This window comes from Felis catus, chromosome B1, assembly GCF_018350175.1.
Source record: "Felis catus isolate Fca126 chromosome B1, F.catus_Fca126_mat1.0, whole genome shotgun sequence".
NCBI lineage: Eukaryota > Metazoa > Chordata > Mammalia > Carnivora > Felidae > Felis > Felis catus.
In genome coordinates, this window is record NC_058371.1 from 44825859 (window position 1) to 44836258 (window position 10400).

Genomic DNA, 10400 nt, shown 5'->3' on the forward strand with positions numbered 1-10400 from the left:
GGTTCCCTGCTCAGCCCCTTGTACCTCGAATCTAGGCCCAGAGGAAAAACCGCATTTACACACTCCCTTCACCCTGTCCCCAGGAAATGTCAAGGACTTTGAAGCGAGGCTGGGAGCTAAACAACCAAGTGGGAGAAACAAACAAACAAACAAACAAACCCATAAAGACGGCTGCATGTTATTTGTAATGCGTTGGCATGAGTTTTTTTTCCCTCCCCTCCCCCTTTCTTGAGGAAAGGCATTAAATTCGTCCTTGAACGGAAATTTCAGAAGGAAACCATAAGGTATTTAAGCAAGAATAAAAGGACATCTGCTTAGGTGTCTGGAAGCAGGACAGTGGGTGAGGCAAGAGAGAAACACACCACGGTGTGAATATAGCCAAGTATTCCATTTATTAACAAAATAAGTCTTACCAAGGGAGAGCTCTATTCATCCCCAACAGGCCCCACAGCCCCCGCACTGCTGCATAAGACCAGGAGGGAGGGTAGGTGTGGGGAGAAGACCCAGGGGCGGAGTCTTCAATCCCAGTCACTGAGGGAGCCCACGGAAGCCCACGGCCAACTTTGGGGATTCTGTTGGGTCAGGCCTGGGAAGGGGGTGATGGGGCTACTGTGATCTGTGTACTCCCTGCCTCCCCAACTGTCCCCCAATGGAGCTAACAAGGTTGTACTGCCCTCTGATACTGCCACTGGTCTGCTTTGGAGGGATCTAGCAAGCATCACTGACCCTACCCCTATCAGGAGAGGGATCCCAACAATGGAGAGAAAAACAAGACTATAAATGCACTTTGCAAAATATAAAGAGCAACGTTTTACACCAGCAGGGCCTTCTAGGACTTTTGATTGAATAAGACTAGCCGTACAAGTCCCCCACCAGCAGGCAGTGGGACTACTGGGTGTTTGGGGCCACAAAGCATCTGAAAGGTAAAAAGGCTGTCAGAGGCCTTAGGGCCTCTCTCTCAGGGCAGAGCCTGCTGGTGGGGTCAGGGCTCTCAGTGCTCAGAGCAAGCTAGAGGAGCAAGGCTCTAATTTTGGGGGCCAGGGTGCAGACCAAGGACCCCAGGAGGAGAGGGTTGCAGGGGAGGAATCACAGAGCAGAGTTCTGGGTCAATAGAACACAAGACCTCTTGCCACCAAGGCGGATCCCTAGACCCCCCAAACGCGTTACAAAAAATATCTCCTCTCTGTTACTTGTACAAAGGATAAAACAGAACCTCAAACAAGAACTGAAGGGGAACGAGGGGAAAAGAGAAGGGGCAAATGTCGTTTTAACGGTTAGGAAGCATGCAAGAAACTCCCCACGAAGGGAAAACAAATAGAAGAACCCCAGAACCCCAACTCTCCCTCCTCCCCCTAAAACCAAACCAATCCAAAAAAAAAAAAAAAGTAAAAGGAAAATAAACCACTTACATCTAAGAAAAAGGAAAGAAAAATAAAAGAAAGGAAGAGGGGCGGGGAACATGTAGTTATTTGTGTGATTAATATTATTATTTGGGGAACACAGACTTTTTGCATACCATTGACTCGTGTGGGCCGTTAATGCACTTATATTCCCAGCTTGTAAGCTAACATTATAGTAAATAAATACACAGTCCGGTGGGGAGGGTCTGGGCGGGGAATCCCGGCAGGGACAAGCAGTAGTGGAGGTTGCAGCGGCGAGGCGGCCGGGGGGGAAGGGAGGCGGAGGGGGGGGAAGGAGAGGAGGGTTGGGTGGGAGCAAGAGCTGTAGTTACTGGTATCCGAGTGCGGAGGCTGAGGCTAGTCTCTGTCCGTACAGCGCATACGGTGAGTAGTAGGGTCCGGCTGTGGGGAGGGACGGCACGGCCAGGCCCCCGGCTGTGGATAAGTGGCTCTTGCCATAGGGGTGGTACCGGCTTAGCCCCAAAGTGTGTGGACTCCGCAAAGACAGCGACCCGGGGCTGCCCGGGGCGGTGGGCGGGGGGAGGTGCAGATGGCAGGAGGCTGCAGCTGCGGCGGCTGCGGCGGCGCTGCCCAGGCCGGAAGCCCCGGGGTAGGCGGCCAGAAGTTTCTCCGCGCCGGGCAGGGCCGTGTGAGTCCGTAGGTGGCTGAGCAGCTCCTCCGAGGTGGCGAAGCGCTTGTCACACGGCCCGCTGGCCGCCACCCAGTTGCAGCTGTGTGGCAGCGGTTCGTTCTGCAGCATGAAGCCGTAGGTGTAGAGCGGGTGGCCGGGGAGCGCGGCCTGAGCGGCGCTGGAGGAGAGCGCAGCGGGCTGTAGCGGGTGCCCGGGGTACACCAGTGGGTAGCCCCCGGCCTTCAGGCTGGGCCCGGCGGGGTCGTGCGCGCTGCAAGTGGAGCAGCTGGAGCCGCCGAGGTGCGAGGCGCTGTGGTAACCTCCCAGGCAGTAGGGGTCACGGCATAATCCCTGCAGGAAGGAGGGCGGGGAGGCCCCGGTGAGCGGGCTGGAGCTGGGGGGCTTGCCGGGGGGCAAGCCCAGGCCCCCCGACAGCTGGCCTCCCACGAGGCCAGACTTGCTGGGATCCAGGCCAGGCACGAACTGAGACGGGTAGCCGGCGTAGGCGCCCACGATTGAGCCGTGGTAGCCGATGCTGGAGGGTGGCAGCGGGAACACCGAGTGGCCCGGTTTGTAGGGTGACACCGGCGCCACGTGGCCGGCCCCCACCAGCGCCGAGGGCGGCTCGGACTTGCGCCCGGAGGCCCCAGCCTCCGCACCACCCCCATGTGCGCCGGGCTCCCCACCGCTGCCACGGCTCACAGCCGCAGCCTCCGGGCTGGGCTTGGGCTCCTGGTCTTTCTTGTCCAGCTCCCCGCCGCCACCCCCGCCGCCGCCGTTCTTGCAGTCAGAGTGGTGTGGGGAGCCGCCCCGGGAGCCACCGGGCGAGGACGAGGACGACGACGCAGAGACGGGCGCTCCATGCGGGGGAAAGGGCGTGCAGGCGGCGCTGGGGACCCTGAAGCCCGCCTTGTCTCCCGGGGACAAGGAAGATGAGGAAGAGGTGGAGGACACGGAGGAGGAGCCGCTGTCTTTGCGGGAGTCGCCGCCGCCGGAGCCCTTGGAGTAGGGCTTGAAGCTGGACTTGTCCTCGGCTGGGGAGTCCCCCAGCTGCTTGAGGGCCGCAGACGCGGAGGCGGCACCCGTGGCGGAGCGGCCAGGGTCCTTCTCCCCTCCCAGCCCGTTGGCGGCCGCCGCTACCGAGTTGAGCTTGGACGAGGGCGGCGGGTCGGGCTTGCCGATCTGCGAGCAAGTCTGGGCCAGCAGCGCCAATGGACTCTTCTTGGCGTCCAGCTGTGGGAGACAGCGGCAAGGGGAGGGAGAAGGGGGTGAGACTACGAAACTGACGGAGCAAGCGGGGTGCCTGGGGAGCAGGGTGGGCGCGGAGGGCCCGGACGGCGCGACGGGGCGGGAAGGCCTGGGGAGAGGGTCTGAGAGTGCGGGCGGGGCGGGGCAGCTGAGCAGAACTGCGCGCGCAGGGCGCGGGGTGGGGTCCCTCGATCCACCGCGTCCCAGAGTGCGGCACGGGCCGGGGAGAATGGGGCAGTGCAAGTGGTCCACCAGAGGCCGCCGCGGGAGCAGGTGACTGCTGTGGAATCGGGGCTGGGGGAGGGGCTGTGACTCGCCCCTACCCTCTAATTTCCCCCTCCTCAGTGCCCAGGAAAAAACTTATTCCTTCAGTTTGGGGAACTTCGCTTGGGACGGGTTTCTGGCGGTGGCGCCGCGAGGCAGGAGCCGGGCGAAGCGCCTTCTGAAGCTAGGGGCTGCCGTTGGCGCTCTCCTTGTAGCCCCTCCCTCCCGGGGAGGGCAAGCAGGGAAGTGGGAGGAAGAAAGACCTGGGATCGGGAGTGCCTGGGCGTAGAGCGCTCTAACCGGATGGGACAGAGGCGGAGTGGGACGGGGGCGATGCGGCTCCAAAGACACCAGACCGGGGTGGGGTGTGTGTGTGTGTGTGTGTGTGTGTGTGTGTGTGTGTGTGTGTTGGCGCGGGGAGGTGGGGGCAGGAAAGGCAGAGATCATCTCTAGCCTGAAAACTGGGTGCCACAGGAAAAGTAAAGGACCCAGCGGAGACTCCAAGAGCAAACCCAGTCCAAAATACGTAGCTCCGAAAGGCGAGTGTGGACTGGGAAACCTTCCACGGAGAAACCTGGGGAGAACTGGGTGGACTCCGATCCCTGTTCCCTCGGTCCCTCCTCACCCCGTGTGCAGGCGTGGCCGGACCTGGGCGTCGCACCGAGCCCCGGGGCGCAGGGAGTAGGGCCGTGGGCCCCGCAGTGTTGGGCGGAATGGGGTCGGCAGCGACCAGGAGACTGACCTCAATGGGGCTGACGGGGGTGGAGGACAGCGGCTGCAGGTACTCCGGGTGCAGGAGGTGGCCGGTGTGAGCGCTCAGCATCTTCAGGACCCTGATTGGAAGCCGGTTCGCCTGGCGCAGGGGGTCCGCCGGGGGCAAGAGGGACACCGCCGCCGGCACCGCCGGCCTCTTCCCGCCGCCGCCGCTGCCGCTGCCGCTGCTTTCGGGTGTCCTTGGGTTAGATCCAGCGGGCGAATCGCTCATTTGGAGGAGGCAGCGCCACTGGGGGGGCGGGGAGGGAGGGGGAGCACCGGGGAGGAGAGCTCCCGGGGCGGGTGGGCTCGCTCCGCAGCGTCGAGCGCGGTGCAGCAGCCGCTGCACCTCCACCCCTCCTCCACCGACGCCGCCGCAGCCGCCGCCGCCGCCGCTAGCCCCGGCGAGCAACACAAAAACCTTCTCCTTCCCAGAGTCGCACGTCAAATAGCCGCGATCGGCAGCCACACTTCAAAGGGATCGCCGCGCCCGCCCAATCGCAGCTCTCGCCGGGACCCCGGGGCGGGGAGAGTGGCGGGCGGAGGCCGGCGCCGCCGGTGGGAGGGGAGAGCCTTAAAGGGGCCTCGCCCGCGCGCCGCCGCCGCCTCGGCCTTTACCTCCCGATGCACTCCTCCCTTCCCCCCCCCCACCCCCCCCCCGGCTGGCCCGCCTTTGCCCCGGGGTCCCGTAGAGGACGGGACTCCTCCGAGACCCCGGGCTCTGCACCCTACCTTCCGCTGGCTTTCCTGTCTCTCTCCCCTCCCTTCACACTGCCAGGGTTGGGGGAGGTGGTGCTGGCCGGGTCAGTCACCCGCCGGCCGAGAGTGTCTGGGGTGGGGCGGACTGAGGTGGGGTGGGGGACAGGAGCGCCGGGCGCTGGCTCCGCCGCTGCCGAGTCCCAGACGTTCTAGGAGGCCTCCTGGGGGCGGGCCGCGCCTCCTGAGCCCCGGCCTAGCTCCGGCCCTGCTCGGGCTCTGCTCCGGCTCTGCTCCGGCTCAGCTCCGGCACTGCCCCGGTCCAGCTCTCTTTCCCTAACTGGCTTCTCCCTGGTGTGCTCATTTGGAAGCGCCCGAGCCTTGCAGGCGTCCACGGCTCTCGGGACGCGGCGTAGCCGCTCCAACTACTTTGAGCCTGTCCGGTTCGAAGCCTGCAAGTTTGAGGACTCCCTTTCGGGGTGAGATGGTCGCGACGAAGCGCGGTATTCTAGGCTGTGCTCGCTGCCCTGACGCGCCTGGAGCGCGCTGCCTGCACACTGATTTATAGGTTCGGTCTTGGGTGCGTTTCAGGTTTCTTATAGTATCTGTTTAGAGGCATACCGTTTTCTCGCTGCACCGTGCCTAGCTGCTATTTTGGGGGGTACACCCAGGATCACTGGAGAGGCCAGTATCCCAGAGGAAGGGGGAAAATCTACGTGCTGTACGTCGATACAGAATCCAGAGATGCGCCTTCCCATCTTTTCTTCTACTGGGGGAAAATGCACTAGATTTTCCCAGGGACATTTTGGAATAAAAACTTTTTGTTAAAAATAACAATACCCTCCTTTCCTCCCCCCCCCCCCTCCGCCTTTTAGATAAAATGTGTATTGCCAGCTTCGCGCTTGGCAGAGATTTTACATAGTCATAGTACTGACATTAAAGTTCCCGGTCGGCCGATCATCAGAAGGTGAAGCCGGTCCTTTGTGCGCCGGCCTCTGGGGAGACCACTTTTCCGTGCTCTCAGCGGCCAGTGGAGGCGCGCTGGTGTCACTGCCTGCCTTCGAGTACCACTTTCCTAGACCCAATCCATCACTCTGATTGTCAGGCCTGTCAGTGGGGGCATATTGCTCCGGGACTACCCGTCCCTGACTCTGCCGCGTTGATCTACGCCTTGAGACAACATGAGAACCCAAGACGGGGATAGGTGATTTCAAAGGGGTTCTTCAAAAAGAACGAAATAACTCTCACGGAAATAACAAATAGCAGTCACGTAGATGTATCATGCTCAGTAAAGAAGACAGCAGGCACCACTCCCAGGCCATATCAATCACATGCTAAACTAAATGTACTCCCTGCATCCCTGCTGTTTATTGGGCAGTACGTTTAGACCTCTTAGAAATGACACAGGCTCTTCCTACCCCAGTTTGAATCCTGGTAGAATCAGGGTGAAGTGAATGCTAAGGGATGGCCTGGCTGGGAGGTGTATTCCCTATTGCAGCAAGAGGGGGACAGGAAGGGGGGTAGTCCCATTGGCGTGGTGGTCTCTGTGCCATCTCCCTCCTTTCTCATGCCAGCTTCTGTGCTTTCTGACATCACTGCTGCTGCCAATACCACATCTAAGAGTCCACTGCAAGGCTCCTGTAACCTACAGGGCTGTTTGGCCTTGGGGAGATTGCTACACAGACCGAGAACAGAAGAAAGCCTTGCAAGGTGGGAAAGGGGTGGGACTCTATAGGCACTCTGAGGAGGCTGGGCTGGGGAGAGAGGAGACCTAGGAGGCAGAAGAGATGAAAAACTCCTTGATTATTGTAACCAGCCCAGCTGTGAGAGCCAGCCAAGAAATCCTTCCAGGACCCAAGCAGATGTGTGTTAGGGATGATTAATGGGAAATCAGTTGGGAGCAAAGGGGAGGGGAGGGAGAAGAGGTATTTAGAAGGGAAAGAGGGGCAGAAGGCAGCAGACAGGAGAGAGGGGAGAGGAATATTTACTCTGTTTGGAGAAGACAAGAGAAGAAAAAGGTAGTGAGTGATTGAAAGGAAAGGAGAAAGGAGGAGGTAAGGCTAGAATGGCCAGGCTCAGGGTGGAAGGTGAGCCCTTTGCCTAGGTAGTAATACACTGTCATAAAAACAATAATAACAACAAGACAACAGAACAAACAAACGAAAACCCAAACAAACCAACCCAAGCCCTTAGCTTACAGCAGTGATCACAGATAGAAACAGTGGATGCCTGACAGCTTTAAAGCCAGACCAGGCCTATTTCCCTCTCCTAGAAAGAGCCAGCAAGGGAGGAGGGACACCCTCCCTTTCAGGGTGCTGGCACAGAATGGCTTCTCTGGCTGAATCCATCCAGTTGTCTTAGGAGAGAAAATGGAAAATCATACTTAACCAGGCCAGAGGCCTAATTAAAACACTACTAGATGACTATTACGATCAGTATTTGACATTCACTTGGCTGAAGTGCTAGCCTATAGAGCCCTAAATGGGGCCCCAGTGGCCTAAAGCAGGGACAGTTTTCAAAGGAATGGCTTGCCACCTGGGAGAGAATAAGGCTCAGTGTTCATTTGCGCCATATTTTTTGAGGGTCAGCTGTGGGCAGAGCATTGTAAAAAAGTGCGAGCGGTTGAAAAATCCATGCAAGATGTTGGACGGGACATATGGCACACCGTCCTTGCCTGGCAGAAAAGTGGCTGATGCATGGTTAAGGAGCCTCCCTGTCTCCAGGATCCACCATTAAGATAGGATGGGGGGAAGGCGCTGGGGAAGGCCCCCTGCCACTGTCAGTGCGTCAGGCTCTGGAGAAGCATTAGGTGCTACGGTTATCATTCATCCCCATTTCCAACGAAGAGAGTGAGGCTGGAGAGGTTAGTCCCTTCCCCAAAGTCTGAGTGGCAGAGAGGTCACTTGGAATCAGGTCTCTCAGAGCCAGGTCTCTCTTGAGCTATGCACTGTGGTAGGTCAAGGCAAGTCAACCTCCCTCCGTTTCCCCATGTGTAAAATGTAAGAGTGGCCACCTCGGAGTCAGGAGGCCAAAAGTGGACAATGTGTGTCACGTGTTCAGTGCTTGGTACAAAGGAGAGTCCCGGGTAAATGATGGCCGTGTACCCACTGATTCCTTGAGCAGTCCCAGCGGCTAGGCACTGGAGATTGCCCCGGAAGACCCCAACTGTTCCAGAATTCGACCAAAATGAAAGTACCCCTCCCCCAGCCTCCTGTCAAACACGTCTTAAAAAAAAAAACAACCACCCCCCAGAAGCCATCAAGAAAATCCTTTAGGAAGTTCTGAATATTTATGGATTGTGTTCACTCCTTCAATTTACATAACATTCGCCACCCAGGAAAAAATGCCTGAGTCAGGTTGAGAGCTGGAGGTGGTGGATTTGTTGTGTGGGGTTAATGTGAAGTTTTCAGTCCTCGCTGAGGCGGAATTGCCTGAATGATTGCCTCTCTCTGCATAACACTCAAACCCTAATGGCAACAATATGAAATAATATCTCACTGGGTAACTATTTACTTTTTTTTTTTTTTTTTTTTTTGCAAGCTGTAAGAACTCTGAGAAGTCTGCCTCAAAGAGAACTTGGTTTTCCTCCCTGGCGCTTAATATCTTTCAGCGGCTGGCAATTACTGCCTTGGCCAGGAGCCCTGGTTTAGAGCACCCCACTCAGGGCACCAGGAGGCACTTCCGCCGTCTGCCCTGTCCCCAGCTTCAGACACAGCCCGGGGCCAGAGAGGGCCCGAGGGGTGAGAACAGCCAGCCTTGCCAGGAGCCCAGGCAAGTAGCTCCCTCCTCTGTGTCCTCACAGTCCTATTGTGTTCTATTATTACTCTTATCACATAGCATCTGCCCTTGTTTGTTTACTTGTCCATTGTCCCCTGCGACTGTGAGTGCTTCTGAGTTGTCTGCAGCAGCCTCTTTGTATTCTTATTGCCTAGCAATAGCCTCACGGTAGCCAACACGGAGGGCCAAGCGCTGTTGCAAGCACTTTGCACGCAGTTTGTCACCTAATCCTAATCCAGAAGCGCTATGCAGTCCTCTCATCCCGTTTCATGACAGCGGAGGATGTGGGGGTTAAGGAACTTGCGAAGTCCAGCTGGTAAGAGGTGGGGCTGAGATATGAATTTAGGCAGTCTGAAGGTCGTAAGTGCCCAGCGAATGTTTGCTGCTGAATGGATGAGAATTTTACCTATAGAGCGCCTATGTTTTACATCTCACCTCACTGGACTCACCAAAAGATTCAAGGTGGTTTTTTAAAAATTTTTCTTAACGTTTTATTTATTTTTGAGACAGGGAGAGACAGAGCATGAACAGGGGAGGGTCAGACAGAGGGAGACACAGAATCCGAAACAGGCTCCAGGCTCTGAGCTGTCAGCTACAGAGCCCAACCTGGGGCTCGAACTCACAAACTGAGATCATGACCTGAGCCGAAGTCGGCCGCTTAACCGACTGAACCACCCAGGGACCCCTCAAGGTGTTTTTCAAAATGTCAACTATATACACGTGTGAAAGAATCTTTTCTCAAATCTGTGTTTGTGCTCCTCATCCACCCCTCCCCCCCCCCCCCAGCAATTTTCTGAGTTGTTTTGGGCAGGTGTTTTCATCCCTTTGGATTGATGAAGAAACAGGTTCTGAGAGTTTTATGGGGGAGGCTCAGAGTCATACAGAGAAGGCTGGCAGGGCGTGAGAAGAGGCCTCCCGGTTCTCCTATCTGGGCCCATGGCAGTGTAGATGGGGAGGTAACTCCTTTTGATAAAAGGAGGAATTAACGACTTTTCCTCCCCCTAGAATTTCCTTTGGAGATGTGGTGGGAAGGAATGGACAAAAGGAAATGTAGGTTGAAGCTTATCTTCAAGCCCTAGTGTTTGATCCGGGTCCTTGAGCAGGGTGCTTTGAAGAAGTGGTTTCATTTATCTGCTATCAGCCCCCAGGGAGATGGGCAGGGCTGGCCTGGGAGAGCAGTGGGAGTAGGTGTGCTTTTGAAGCTCCACTCCCTTCCTCTGCCCCGCCCAGGCATCAGCCTCAGCCCTGGGCATTCACCCTTGACCACTTTGACCCTTTGGGCCTTCAGATTTCTTAGAGATTCCTCTCAAACTGCAAATACTGCTGAGAGGAATCCTATTTTAATAATCAGCCAAAGCCTCAGTTATGATCAGCAGACAGTGAGTGTACCAACCAGGGTAATAACATTTACTGAGCCCTCACCGTGTGCCAGACACTGAGCTGGGCTCCTTACAGGTAGTAACTCATTTAGGCGGGCCTGTTTTCTAGGCGAGGCACTGAGGCCCAGAGAGGTGAAGTAATCTGTTCAAATTACACAGCTAGAACGTGGTAGAACCAGGATTCAAACCCAAGTAGTCGTTTCCTGAGCCAATCAATGTTCAGGACCGAGGGAGAAGGAGGCCTATAGCAAG

General features: G+C 57.1%; 1 protein-coding gene across 1 annotated transcript; it reads right to left on the bottom strand.

The window, feature by feature from the left end:
- Positions 1-369: 369 nt before the first annotated feature.
- Positions 370-4833, bottom strand: ZNF703 (zinc finger protein 703). Its single transcript, XM_023252617.2, has 2 exons — positions 4286-4833; positions 370-3264 (listed from the first exon to the last, which is right to left on the bottom strand). The coding sequence occupies exons 1-2, from the start codon at positions 4526-4528 to the stop codon at positions 1729-1731; spliced, it is 1779 nt and encodes a 592-aa protein (XP_023108385.1). The 5' UTR covers positions 4529-4833; the 3' UTR covers positions 370-1728.
- Positions 4834-10400: the final 5567 nt, after the last annotated feature.

What these genes read in the sequence shown, in the direction of transcription:
- ZNF703 (XM_023252617.2), bottom strand. Translation starts at nt 4,528, where the DNA reads ATGAGCGATTCGCCCGCTGGATCTAACCCAAGGACACCCGAAAGCAGC. An exon ending in CCCCCGTCAGCCCCATTGAG is followed by an intron (nt 3,265 to 4,285) that starts GTCAGTCTCCTG and finishes TGTCTCCCACAG; the next exon opens with CTGGACGCCAAGAAGAGTCC.